We start from the raw sequence: 15290 nt of genomic DNA on the forward strand, positions 1-15290 counted from the left end.
TCACCAGAGGGTATCTCTTCTTTTTAAAATGTGTAAATTATGTAGTGACTGCAACACAGTACTGATTAGTGCTAAATTCACGATTACAGCACTGCAGAGCAGAGCCATGAGGGAAGCTCAGAGTACACCACAGCTCCTGTTACAGGTAGACCAGGTAGCTGTACTGTGTGGCGTATTGGATAATATGGTATGTGAACCACTAATAAAGGCACTGCTGCAATTATGAGGGTCACTGTTACCTAGCAAGAGCTGCTTCTTCCGGGATCATAAGAGAAATGTCAAGGGAGAAGAGGGAACATACAACATTTCAGTCAGGCCTTTGCTCCCACCCTGTCACTATATTTAGACCCTGCTTCTTCTGCAGGCAGTGGACTGCAACCTGTCAGCTTAAAGTTTGCATGAGAGAACAGTGGCTTTGAATCTGTTTTGAAAAATATTTCCAGTGTCATCTTTCATTTTTTCCTCTGCTTTGTCTTCAATTACTTACTTCCTTTGTGCTTTGGATTCCCTGAGTTTTTACAGAGTTCTCACATGGCTTATTTACTTTTAGCCCTAGACATCTTAATCCTGCAATGTTTCTATGTCATTGCTCTCATCTCCACATTTCTTGTTTAGTAACTTTTATTTTTATTTTTTTTTCCTAAATCTTGCCCTTTTATCAGTAGGGTTTAGAATCAAAGTCTTGTCTCAGTACATCACAAAAGATTTTCATACTATCAGTATACAAACTAGGCCAGAACCAACATTATTCCTTGTCTCAGAGCTTGTGCAGCAGATACTGAACTTTACACATGCTTACCAGCTGACAGATACGAATCATGACACTAGGACAATGTGCCAAATCTGCCACTAAACCATGTCCTTAAGCACCACCTCAACACATATTTTGAATACCTCCAGGGATGGTGACTCCTCCCACCATTTCCCTGGGCGGCCTGTTCCAGTGCTTGATAACTCTTTGAGTAAAGGACTTTTTCCTAATATCCAATCCAAACCTCTCCAGCACAACTTGAGGCCATTTCCTCTCACTTGTTAATTGGGAGGAGAGAGCAACACCCACCTTGCTACAACCTCCTTCCAGGCAGTTGTAGAATGATAAGGTCTCCCCTCAGCCTCCTTTTTCTGCAGACTAAACAACCCTAGTTTCCCTCAGCTTCTCCTCATAAGACTTATGCTCTAGACTCTTTATCAGCTGTTGCCCTCCTTTAGATGCACATTTAACTTTAGAAGTTAAACATTTTAAAGAAAATAATATTCTACCAAAGAAAATCATAACCTGCTCAAGGTGCTAAGTCATTGCTTTGTTATCCAATAACCAGAAACCCTACCATTCTGATTATTAAATACATTTTCCACTGTTACTCTATACTTTAAAAACAAGGGAAAAGAGAGTATGGCCCAGAGCCATAAAAAGGGCTACATGCAAAGACTCCCACAGTAACTTCCACGAAAGTTATTCTTCAAACCAATGCTCATTTTGAATCAGTACGAAAAGGAAGGAAAGGAGGAGCAGTGTATGGCCAAGAAAGGAAAGGTAATAAGTAGTATTACTCCATAGTAACATGGAGTAAAAGTTGTCAGGTCAGGAAAGAGTGAAATACCTCCAATTTCTGAATTCCAAGAGCCACTGTGAGTCATAAGAAACCATAAATCCTCCTGGAAAATTTGGAACAAAACAGCTGATTTTCAGGGTTTTGAAAATGCTGCATCATGTACATTTGATTTGATCAAAGATCATGAAGAGTGTCCTAGGAAATTAAGTTTTTTAACTTTTCTACTAACACAAATGAACGTTAGACAAGTCATGACAAAACCCAAAAGCATATACATACTTTACTACACCTTTTCCACATTAATAAAGAAATTAAAGAATTAAAAATACAGGAGAACTTGTAAACAACCAGAAAATAAAATGCATAGGAATGAATGAAGAAAACCCCTCTATATTGTACAGATCTTCATGTACTAGGCAGTCCCAAAGTCAATCACAGATTCAGTTATGTACACAAGCTTAAACGTAAGTGGCAGCATTTTATTACTGTGTATGTTTTTTCTTTTTAATAATCTGAGACTGCCTTAGTTCCTCAGTCCCATGAGCATATGGGCAAGATTCAGAAGGCAAAGAACAACCATCAGGATGATGAATGAAAAACCAACAGAGACGTGTTTTAAATGCTTCAGCTGAAAGGCGGCGTTTCACTTCAGGCTTAGTTTTCCTTGATGGTTTCTCTTTTCTCCAGTCACGAATATGAACTCTCCCATTTAGAACTAAGATTTAAAAACAAACAAAAATGCAGCTGTTAATAGACAGCTATGGGAATTATACTGGAAAAAATGAATACTGACATTCCGTGAATAACGTTCCGTTCTACAAATGAATCACTCAGGCAAAACCAAATGTGTCATTTGTACAGACATAGAAAGGAGTGCAAAACAAACCAAGATAATGTAGAGACAGTCTAAAGAAGTGATTGATTTCCCTGTGAGATGTTTTACTGGGATGCTGAATAGTTTGAGGCACCTTTGTATCATCTTTGTAGAGATTTGTTTATTTCTGTTAAATGTAGCAGTTAGTATCATTTAGACTAAGACTAAAATCCTGTGAATTTAGATTGCAAGTCCTGACAAAGAAGCTTCAAGAACTGTAATCCTTCTTGTGTTGGATACTTTATTACTCCATACTTAAAATGTGATTACCAGCAAAAATCTAGTAAGTCATCTACTACTTTCACTACACAGAAATGCTCTTGCAAAGACAGTGGTTCACTGTCCCAAAAATACACTGCACCAAAGAGATGAAAAGTCTAAACCCTTCATATGAATCAACTGTGAATTATCATTGGTTAATAAAGATTCAGCACTTTGGGTTTTTTTCAATTAATTTGCTGTGTTAGGACCATAAACTGCACACACATTTGTGAACCTCTGTCAACTCCTTAAATGTGTAAACAAAACCAAATAAAAGAAAGCTAGTAAGAGATAAAGAAAATATGTAGATGAAAAACAAGAATGAAAATAAGTACAATCTGCCACTTCCAAGTTGCCCTGCTTTATTTTCATATTCTGCTTCAATCGTACCTTCTGTATCACACACTTGTAGCTTGGAACAGTAAACTGATACCATTCTGCATTCTGACAATTGCTATCCAAAAGGTAACTAGTCCAGTGAAAGCTTAATATCATACATTCAGGCCTGGATTAATTCATCCCTCCAGGTTTCCCTATGATAGACAAATAGATCTGAACTCATATAAAGCCAATCCAGAAGTGGGTTCAGCAGAGCTTTAAAATCTCTCTCAAAAGATACAGAAAAATTAGTAGATATACTGCTATTTATGATCAAGCTTTTTTTTTCTCCTAGAAAATCCATCCTGCATTGGAGAAGATGCCTGATCAAAAGAAACTACCACAGATAGTTACTCCGAGCCCCTTCATTTTTGCATGTGTGTGTGCATGTTTTCCATGTCCTTAAAAGACTTCAGTAAAGATGACAAGAGCTGTAGCCATGTTCTTCTCTGTCCTCTTTGACTTAAGCAATGTCCTTACAGCCACCTGCTGACAAATCCTTTGTTATGGTGACATGCCACTAAAGAAGAAATGGTCTCTACTGAAGCCCCAGGGAGTTTCCACGTGATGTAAATTATGAAGAAAGATCTGCCCTTAATCCTAGTCTTTATTCAGAGATAATGTGCAGACAGCATCCATGCCAGATTAAAATGCTCATTCCATGTAACAGGTTGTAAGTCTATTCCACCTATCCCTAATTACAGGGTATCAAATTCAGACACATAATGAATGCAGTGTAAGCAATTCTTTTCAATGGATGGTAATTCAAAAGGATTTTAGGATGGCTTCACATTTTATAATTGTCAAGTGTACAGAAATCCTTAGTGGATACTAAACTTGGCTAAATTAACCACTGGCAGCAACTAGGTTACACAGTCAGGATTATTTACCATGGCTTAGTTGATCAATAGTTTACAGCTGATACAGAACTGTTGGGACACAAGAAGTTAACACACTTTCAAATTTGAAGTAGCCTTAATACTGATAAAACCTTGAAGATCTTGTATTACTGAAAAGCTACACCTTACTTTTGAAAAACTCCACAATGACAAAAAAAACCCCAAACCACACAAAACATAGCACCACATTACAACAGAAGAAAACAAAACACTGCAATCAAAAAACCCCACCAACCACAGAAACTTGTTACTGAGTTCTTTCTGCCATGCTACCACAGGCTACATAAATACATCAAGCCTCACAGTTACAGGTTCTTACGGAGACTAGTTTTAATTTGTGTCAGCATTTATACTTTGGGGCTTGGTAAGGCCAGACTAAATATCAGTTAAATGCTTTAGTGATCTTGCTCTGCATTTGACAGCCCCAAAATTATCAATACTTTATAGGAAAAATAAGAATTCTCCAAGTCAAACAATAGCATCAGATTAGCCACTTTAAGCAAAAGGTTGCCTTTTCAGATACAATCAGTCTAGAACACTGTTGATAGATACCTCACCAGTCTCATTCAAGAGTTTTACTAATAGTATCTTGGAGCAATAGGCTCATAGAGAATATTCCATTTTCCACAAAGGTATAGAAAGCAGTTAAAACCCCCCACGACCATAGTAATTTTTCAGTTGAGTTTAACTGCATATAGAGAAAACAGATAATTAAAGAAAAACAAAACAAAACCCAAACCCCCTTCTTTACCTTCAAATACTTGATGATTGTTCTTGAGCAGTGTCTGCAGGCCTCCACATTCACTCTTTAGCCTTTTTAATGTCTCTTTATTTAAGTGTTCTGCTACTTCTTTCAAGGAAAGGCTTTCTGCAAGAAATGATGATATAGCTATTAAAAATGTATATATATAAAATCCTAAGAAAATTTATCTTCTATATAAGTTAATGATTATGAGCAGAATCCATTAATTATCTACCAGTACTGCAGAAACTTTGTACTCCCACTATCATGCATAAGATATATTTTATATGAATATTGTCTGTAAAATAGCAATTGTCATTCTACAGGACTCAAGTCAGAATTTCCACAGTAAGACACATTTTTTATTTTCCCTGATTTTCTTACAGTAGCATATAACCCTCATTGCGATGAGCACTGATTACATGCATGTTAGTTAGATAGCAGAGAGAATGACACAAAGGATCTCCTTTAACAATAATATATGACAAACTACAGCAAGTAAATAATAAAAATGCACAGAAAATAGAAAAATTACAGTAGTGAGAACTGCTTGTAAAATTAACAGCAAGTTCTATTCTTTTTCTTCCTCAGACTAAACTGAAAGCTCCTATTCATGTCATAATCAAATGGACTTCAAACTACTACTTAGACAAGTCTCACAGAATTATAGCTAATTATTATGTGACTATCCAAAAATAAACCTGATGTTCTTCCCAAGTAGATGTAGAGTGTTCTGTTTTGGTAAATGGGGAAGAGTTCTGGGTTGGGTTTGTTTTTTTTTAGTAAAAATTGATTCTGTCCTTGTATTTAAGTGTAGAGGGAAAAAAACCTACACCAATTTCAAGATATTCTTATATGCCTTATTTGGATCCTAGTGTGCAATAAAACATAGCAAAAGAAAAAGCCTTTGATTGCTACTATGCTGTCCTTGGTATTTCCTAAAATCTATTTAACTTACTAAATTCACAAACATGTAAATTCATTGGAAAAGACATCCTCTACTGATGCCTTAAACAACAAGGAGAAAGACACCTTCCGTTACACCTTTGAAGGTCACCCTGGTATGATTGGTCTGTCTTTGCTTAACATGTATCAAACCTTCAAAACAAGCAGACACTGGGCTCAGAGAACCTGGAGTCTTGCAGTCAGAACCAACCAACTATATAGAAGAAAAACAAGTGTGTAGGTTAACCCACACTGTGTGTGCCCCAGAGGAAAGTTCAACTAAAGGACATACCTGAAGACCAGCAAAGACTCCCAAGAAAGACCCTAAGAGATTTAAAGTGCATGTGTAATTAGGATGCAAATATTACAATTAGTTCCAGGAAAAAGAGTACGTGTAACTCTTCCCTGAAATCTAATGCATATGTAATTGTTGAGCAGTATAAGCTCTTTTGGCATGCACATTAGGCAGTGATCCCCAGTGCATACAGCACTGCAATAAAAAATGCCTACCTTCTAGAACTTCAAAATAAGACTTAGAGGGTTCTTTTGTGACCAAATTTACAGTAACACTACTAGCAAAAGCAAAAGATAACGTAAAGGAAAGATGGCCTCACCTCCTTGATTCCAGGTATTTGTATTTCCAGCGTGTGTATTAGAACATGATTTCTGGGGGGTTGCATTTAACAGCAAGTTTGCCACACTGAGAACCACATCATCTACAAAATCACGAGGGAGGGAAGCACAATTTCTAATTTGTTCTACTTTTTCTCTAGGTTGAAATCCAGGCATCCAAGTTGTTCCAGCAGTCTCAGTCTCATTTTCCCAAAGTTCTGAACCTGCTTCTTCATATACACCATCAGAGTGGTCCTTATGATTAAATCCAACTCTTCTGTCACACGTGACCACAGCACAGGTCTGACGATTATTAATATATTGTGTTATCTGCTTGTCAATCAGAGAACATTCAGTGGGTGGATAGGTCCTTTTTTTTCCAATAAGGCTTACCTATTTTAGTAGAAACAGGTAAATTACTATTTATACTGAGTCCCACGCTTAAACACAGTAATCCAACCTGCATGTCTTACGCAGGCTTCTAAATTTACCTACAGGAGATACTAATTCAAACTCAATGCTCATTAACATCTGAGGGATTTTTTAGTTGTTGAATATTGGTGCTACAGAAGAAATCCAATAATCAAACCATAATCCATCAGGGCATACAAGCACAGAGTAAACAAGACTGAGGGTCAGGAGCAGATTACATACAAAATAAGATGGACGCCTCTTCCTACTCTAAGAACATTTTACTGTGAATTTCATGGGACATGAAAACCAGCAAAATTAAGTACAAATAATCAACATGGACAGGTGGAAAAATTAAGGCAAAAAATGGGTTTTCAGTTTTCCATCCTATAGTGTGGCATAAGAAATAACCATAAAACCTTCCATTCTTTCTTGTCTCTAGGAGTGTACCTATGACATTAAGAGCACAATACCCAAGAAAACTGAGTATTTTTAAGTCTCTCTTCAGAACATATTCGCTCAAGTAATGTGACTGTAGTCTGATCTTACAACAATAATGAACAAACATCCACATACTTCAGCTTAAAAAAAAGAAAAAAAAGCCCTACACAGTCCAAAATTACCCTTTTTGTAGATGGAATCCTAAGACAGTCTTCTTCCACATGAAAGCCGCATACAAATCCCACTTGGGCAACAAAATCAAGATATTCTCTGTACTGAGTTTTCTTGCTTTGTCTTCGGCTGTATTTTCCATGGAAATCAAAGAAGCAACATGGCAGCACAAAGTAGCAACATGAATAGGAAGACCTACAAAGGATAACAAAAGTGCTGAATGGAAAGTTATTTCAGAGAACACACAAATTTAACAAATAACCCATCAGATACCCAATATAAAAGCAATATATAACCCAAATACAAGCAATAATAGAAATTTTTATTGACAGAGGTTTGTGAAATAGTATTTATACGTTCCTCTTTCAGCAGATCTATTAGCATAATCAAAAATACTGTTTCTCAAAGTATTTGCTATAGCAAATTACCACGTCAACTTTCTTTACAGGACCCAATCACTAGTTATTAAACTACTGTAGCTGTCTGTGAAGAACACAATGGTTCAAAGAAAGGCAAAACCAACAATTTTATTTTAAAAAAACCACCACCAGCAACAAAAATCAAATAACAGATTCACATTTAAAGAATAAAAATCATTCTGGTTTTTGAACTCCAAAAGCAAAATGACATACTGAATTGTATGAGAAAGTAAATACTACATTTGCGCTTGTCCACAGAAGAGAATATTTTTTTTAAAATCAATTGGCATCAAAAGCAGGAAGTCCTGCAAGGACAGCAGGTGTGGCTGCAACAGTGACAGTTTTCACCAAGACCACTGTTTTGGTTTTTTGGGGGTTTTTTTGTTTGGTTTTTTTTTTTTTTTTTGCAATTGCTTCCCCCTCACTCCCCTCCTGCAAATACCTAGCTGCAATTACAGGTATCCATGGTGTTAATTCATCTGAATGGTTTCCTATGAGCCAGTCAGTATCTGGAAAGAGATGACTGTCACCTGGCACGATGGTAGATTCCTAAAAAACCAAAAGATACATTAAGTGAATTTTATTACAGGTTTCTTTAAATGCATTTTATTTGTTAATAAAGCACTAAGCAACAATCTTAAATCATACAAGCTGACAAATACAAGGTGAATGAGAACTGCAGATGCCAACATTTTCCTCAATCTGCATTTTTGACAGGTAGTAATTTTTTATAGCTACGAAGTATTAATTTAACAACAGCTACCCACAAAATGTTGGTCAAAGAGCAGAATAACTATTTTGATTAAGGTATCTGGCACCCTGAATATCTGTAAACAAATATCATACATTGGATTATGATTTCTTGCTGTTCTCATTCTGTCACATGTATGTCTGGACTCAATTTTTCAGAAAGCCGCTTACTTTGCTATGTCTCACAGTCCTAGGACCCGTACAGCAGTTAATCAGAACGGCTTCACTATCATCTCCTCTTCTTATGGACTCTTCCCAAATCAAATCCTAACATAGAGAACACCACTCTTCACACCCTATCATTCATGTATTATAAACCTATTCCAGCCTAACACCTTCCCTTGTCTATGCTGCCATTCCATTCCCTTCCAAGTTGTGTCAGGATTACCCTATAATACATGCAAAATCAGGAGCAAAATTAGGAAACAACAGGTTAGAGAAAGAAGGCTTCTTTGGTGGCTTTTAGAACAGTATTTTGCCTCATGGAAATTCAATCAATAAACATGGATTAAGACGACATCATCACAGAAGCATTCCCATCACAATTCTGACTCACATTAGTCTCAAGAATATCCTATTCTATTATTCTTAAAAAAAAACCCCAAACAAATCCCCAAAAAACAAACCCAACCACCAAACAGGATGAATTTTTCATAGAAGTTAAATTTTAAAAGTTCTACAGTGCTTTTAATGCACGCACATTTTCTTACCTTAAACTAAGTTCAGCAAAGAAATTTCGAAATTATGTTGATACCTCAGAAGTACATACTGTTCTCTAAGAACATGTATGAATCTTAAAATAATTATTGGGCAGATCTATAAAAAAGCTTTAAATTTGAGTCTCTACAGACCTTTAGGAAAAACCCTGAAAATGATACCCACACTCTCTTTTTACAGACAAAATGCATGTTTTTATGAAGTCAAAATTCACATGTATATGCAAAGTAGTATCTGTGTAGGAATTAAAAAACCAAACCACACTTATTAGGGAAATTCAGGAATCTGAGACTACCTCCATTACATTCCAATTCTCTTCAGAAAGCACTGTTAGGTGTTGTAAGTATCAGTATGATTTATTATTGTTCACTTTAAATACTACATCTCTGACCATTTCTATTTACGTATATATGTATATTTCTAGATAATATATGTACCAAATTTCTTTTTGGCAGGTTAGTAGATGTTAAACCAAGTGTTTGATAAGTGTTTTCTTGGGGTTGATTAAACAAGTTACTCCTACGTTATATTCTAATTTTGATCATTCAATTTAGGCATAGCATGAATTATCTGTGCCACATTCCACATTTTGACAGTCACCCATAATCAAATTTGTATTCACCATGTCTGACAGCAGTTTGGCAATGCAGAGTGCCACCTGTTACATTTATTTATATTGTTAGTATTGGCACTGAATGTCACAGATGGCAATATTCATCCTGCAACTCATGCTTTAAGATCAAAACAAAATTAGCTTCGAGGGTAACAAAAGGCTGTGAGCAGGTGCTTTCTCCTTCTGTGGCTCCAGGAGCCTTGAAAATAATTTTGCCCTTCTTGTTCATTATATAACTCCTTCCTACATAAATCAGTACTTTCCTTATATGAACATTTTGGGTATTTTTATTGTTTCTGAACGCTTGTTTCTGTTCCCTGTGAATGATTCTTTTTTTTGGTCTTTTTTAAAAGACAAATAAATTATACCCATCCTTCTCTATTTTGATCCCTCATGCTGCAGAGAGGGACAGCTCAGAAGCTTCCCTATGAGTCAAGAAAACTGAGAAACTGTAAGCAGCCAGACCTTAATATGAAGTGAACGTACAAAATTTAAAGATTTCCACAATACAGAAATGTGGGCAGAAAAAGGAATATATAACATGAAGGAAAAGAGAAGATGCTGTTTGGTACAAGCAGAAGTGACTTAATGTAGTACAACAGGAATGAAGGAGTATGACAGCTTGCTGTTTTGGATTGTCTCTTGAAGTCTTTCAGTAAGATCTGGTTGCAGACTGCAGCAAAGAAATCTGGTAGTTTTGGCAATCTGTACCCAAAATGGCATGGTAGCAAAGAGAAGGCTGCACAAGACTGTGAAACCTCCACCTCCCATCTGTGAAAACCACTGCTCTTTTGTTGACTTAAGTTGCTAGCATTCAAAGATATGTTAAACTAACTTTTAAACCAAATGGCTAGAGGATAATTACAGGTGGAAAATTCTTCTAATATACTGGAAGCTGACAATTTTTGAGAGAACAGAGTGAGAAGTTTTAGGAGTGCAGAGAACAAGAAACCAGTAATACCTCACTTCTAATGGGTACCTGCTCATCAGTGCCACAATTTTAACAAGTATCAGACCAAGAATAGCTGGAGTTAAAGTGAATGTTTCTGTGCTCAAATTGTTCCTGCCTTCATAAAAATGCCAATGTAAAACTTGAAATATAATCCCTCTTTCAGATTCATTTTCCTGTTCATTTTTTTGAAGGCTATTACTGCAATTATTTACCACAAGGTCAGTACAGCAGGATTGGCTCCTTTGAGGTTCAAGAATTTTATCCCCAAAAGAGCAGAAGGCACTAGAAGGTCAGAATCACTTTCAAGAATAAAATTACTCACAACTTTAGATACTAATATCTTTTATGAGGTGGTGCAAACAAAGCTGCTTAATATTGATCTTACAGTAAAATCAAAAATTGTTTCAATGGTGTGCATATCTGTACATGCAGTAGGAAATCACACTAGTCTTCTCAGATGGAAAGTAAGATGCAAAATACGAGAGTATGATACAGCATTGCTCTCATAATTCCCTTTACAAATTTACAGTCCCATAAGACATATGGGTGGCATCATACTAAACCCATAGATCACTTTAGATAACTCTCTGCAACCTGGTATGTTTAATTACATTTGTATCAACACAACTTGGAAGCAATGAAAAAATGAATAGAGTTACAAATCAGCAAGATTGACATACTTTTGCATAATACCTCTAAATGAGTTTCCGGTCCATACATGTCCCATATTTTTCTTCTCCTTACATCAATTCCTCTACCTGAATGCTGAAACATTCGAACAACAAAAAGTACCATTTGTAAGTACTACTTATAGCAGAAATTGTCAAACAGACTCGCTAAATGGTACATATTAACACTGCTTATTTTCATACATACTAAAATTTAGACATGTAATGAAACACAACTTCACTATTTCAGGCAGAAGCTGAATACTTTTAATCAATTTTCTTCCTTTCTAAATATGAAGGGAAAGACTAGGAAACATTAAGAATGTATCTGGTTTGAAATTTTACCTGGGCATACCTACTGGTAGAGTGACAAAATTCCATTTTAGCAACATGGATTAACTTAACTTTGGATATATTTGCATGCCAGATAAAAGGAAATCATAACAAGAATATTGACTATCTCTGGGTTTTCATTATTTTTTTTAAAACCCCCTCTGTTTACCCCTTCATTGTTCAGAATATGAACCAGTAGACCATTTCCACATCCAAGATCTACAAATGACTGTTTCTTGGTCAACCCTTTCTCCTTTCTCTCTTCTTCCCACAGAATCTAAGACAAGAAAAAAACATTTTAGACTTTTGCTCTCAAGTTTCCCTGTAAGAAAGCAGCAAAGGTTATTGGGAATTAAAAGAGAACGCTGGGAGAGAATGCAGAAGACATCCAGTGTACTCACAGAGAAAATAACTTTAAAGGAGAAAATAAAACCAATACAAAACCCACTAAAACTGTTTATGGAGAGTGGCAGGAATTATGTTGCAAAGTATCAATCATTTTCTAAGTGCTAAGCACATCCTCCACTCTCTTCCGAGTCCCTGTAAGTTGAAATTAATCAAGACTATACAACCCTGGACTAGACTGCACATAAATGTGACATATGCTGCTAAAACAAAGGGTGAAACAGATGAACAGAGGATGCAAGGGAAGTAGCAAGTAAACTTCAACAGTGTCTCTGCAAGTAACACCACAGAAGCATTTATATCCACCATATTAAAGAAAGAATTGGTGGCAGAGCTGAAAATAAACCCCAAAATGTTATCAGTTGACTGTATATTGGTAAACTTTCTACTGAACAATGTGTAACTTACCTAGCAACAGCTAGCTGCCCCAAATTCTACATCAGCTAAAGGGACCCCAAAGCTTTTAGCCCAATTCTAGGCCCTGCTCTAGCCCCATACTTCTACAGTTATGCAATTCATAATTAGTTAATAATTGGATGTTTGCCTGTGTCAAACTGTTCATAAACAAAAAACTGATTGTAAAGAGGATGTCTCAAACAACTCGAGTGGGGTGCCCTGTGGGGGAGAAGTGGAGCAAGCTCTGTGGAGGTGGAGCAGTGGGCGGTTTCTCTCCCCCTCCCTCCTGTTGTTGCCCAAGAGACAGAACTTGCCTAACTGCGCAGGTACGAGCCAGAGAAAATGAGAACCTTCTGAAACAACCTACTGTGCATGCACAAGAGAGACAATATAAAGGCAACATCCCACGTGTGTCTTGGTCAAATCACCACCTATGGACCAAGCTGGCTACTCTGCAACAACATGGGATCCAAGGATGGCAATTTCCCCTTTTCCTATCCCCTACTCCCCTCTCTCTCTTTCTTACATATTTTCATGTGTATAAGTTTCGTAGGAATTGAATTGCGATCGGTTGATCATTGGTGGGTTATTAGGAAAACAGTCTCATCACCAAAGTGCCTTTATTTGTTCCCAGGATGGTTATAAATCGATGGTTGCCAGATCGTCTCCATTCCCTTACTAAAGTGGTCAGTTAATAAAGTCACCAGCACAGTTGTTCCCCTGAGCTCTGAGTCACTGTGGTGACTCGGCCTGCCCTGCGGCTCTGCCCAGCAGAGACCGGCTCTCCCACCGGCATGCAGGTTCTTGGGGAATTCAAAAGATTCACCTCCCTTGTAACCCACTGCGTGGGATGAGACAGTCTGCAGGCACGGATTAGTCGCTTTCTATCACTGTCAAACCTTTTCCTTCAGTGAGAAGCTACAGAGCACATATTAATCAACCCTGCACGCTTATTTTTTACTATGACTAACAAAAATCCTCAAGAGTATTTAACCATGAAAATTAGTATTTGTCACATTGCTACGTGTTAATTTGGGAATTTTGGTAGGGGGAAAGAAGCTGCAGATAACCCATGAGATTATCAGGCTGTGTCTACATTTTTACATGTACCAATCATTGCATTCTGCACCCTAGGCTGTATCCCAGAAATCCTTAATCATCTCCTACACAGATCACACTCATCCTCCCTTTCTTTCTGAGTTTCTCATGATGCAAACTGAATAGATACTGCTTTGGGCTTGTGCCTGAACAGTAGGTGACCTTTCAAAGTCAAATGAGGTCGGGTGTAGATGCTGTAAATCCATAAAAGTTTGACACTGGACCTACCTTCTCTTAACCAGCTGTTTAACATACTTCTAAGTAGTGAGTTACTATATACCATCGTATAGAGACCCAAAAATTTTGCAAAGACACTCAGTTATTAATACTATACTTTAAGCTGTTATATATATGCCACTTACTGCATGACTTCAGTAACTTTTTGAAAAATACTATGTCATCTAAAACACATTATCACCATAAACTAACACTTGTGCATAAAAATTCTATCATTACAGAGTTTTCTTGTGGCTACAAATTATCCAATTTTCAACATGTAACAGATAAATCTATTATATAATTCTTCCCACATGCCAGTATCATAGATTAGAATAGTTCAGTTGGAGGGGACCTGCAACAACCATCTAGTCCAACTGTATGACCACTTCACCATGATCATTTCTCTGATGTAAAAAGTTCAGTCAAGATTTTGAGAGTAACCTAGGTCAGTCAGCCTTCCTCAGACAATTCTAAAAATCTTCATGGGAAAAGAAACCAGGCTTCTAGGTTTAAACAGTCAATTATAAAAATAAATTAGTCCTCAGTGAGTTCTGTAAAGGATTTAACTTACAAATACTGATTTAGAAAAGATGCAAGAGGTATCTACATTATGCTTCAAGGTTGACATGTTCTTGCCACACTCTGGATAGCAGTCAAAAATATTTGATGTGCCTACATAGTGACAAAATTTGATGCTGTTTAAAAGCCTGAAGTTTCTATTGACTACAGGTCACCGAATTTTCACAGATTCTTAAGTAGGTAGGTGACTTTAAAAACTGCACCAAGCATTTATCTGCACTCCTCGCCGCTACAGTTGGCTTTACTGTATTTGAAGACAGGATTTGAGCTGAACGTTAATCAGAGAAAGGCATTGCATTGAAAAACCTTTAGCATAAAATTAAAAGATAGAAATATGTGTAAAACAATAGCTTCTGATCTCCAAATTGGTCCATCTAACCAGTATTCTTCTGATACATCAGTGCTTTTCACGTCATCATTTAAGAAAAACGCAAACCAAACTATCTTGTCTGTGTAGGTCATAAATTTCCTGTGACAGAGGACTGCAAATCTTTCTAGCAATCTTCACAGAGAAGTTTTAGTATTCCTCTAAACAATTTTCATGGTTATTGTGCTGATCTTTGTGGTACAGGGCAATATGAAAAACCAAATCAATTTCTTTTCCCTTTGCTTTGTCACATTAATTTTTTTCCAATTCTGTTATAAAATGCCTACCTCCTGTAATCACTTATACATGAATCCCTGAAATGCTGTTGAGGGTACTACGAAAAAAAGATCAGAATACAAACACAACTTGAATAGCAACAGGCATGAATTCCACTTGCGGTTTAAGTTATGCTGGAAAACACTGTGGTAAGAACTTTGCTTCTCCGCTTAAATGAGAGGAAAAAAAAAAAAAAAAAAAAAAAAAAAAA

At 36.7% G+C, this 15290-nt stretch overlaps 1 protein-coding gene across 1 annotated transcript in view; it reads right to left on the reverse strand.

Annotated features, from left to right (window-relative positions):
- Nucleotides 1-623: 623 nt before the first annotated feature.
- TRMT44 (tRNA methyltransferase 44 homolog) overlaps nucleotides 624-15290 on the reverse strand; it is a 24963-nt gene continuing 10296 nt past the window's right edge. Inside the window, exons 5-11 of the mRNA XM_026846919.1 lie at nucleotides 11909-12010; nucleotides 11432-11503; nucleotides 8149-8255; nucleotides 7299-7482; nucleotides 6267-6657; nucleotides 4717-4833; nucleotides 624-2268 (exon numbers count right to left, since the gene is read on the reverse strand). Of these exons, the coding sequence (XP_026702720.1) occupies nucleotides 2036-2268; nucleotides 4717-4833; nucleotides 6267-6657; nucleotides 7299-7482; nucleotides 8149-8255; nucleotides 11432-11503; nucleotides 11909-12010 (1206 nt within the window). The 3' untranslated portion in view covers nucleotides 624-2035. The remainder of the gene's footprint in view (nucleotides 2269-4716; nucleotides 4834-6266; nucleotides 6658-7298; nucleotides 7483-8148; nucleotides 8256-11431; nucleotides 11504-11908; nucleotides 12011-15290) is intronic.

Source organism: Athene cunicularia (assembly GCF_003259725.1).
Source record: "Athene cunicularia isolate RWA chromosome 4 unlocalized genomic scaffold, athCun1 chr4_part1, whole genome shotgun sequence".
Taxonomy (NCBI): Eukaryota; Metazoa; Chordata; class Aves; order Strigiformes; family Strigidae; genus Athene; species Athene cunicularia.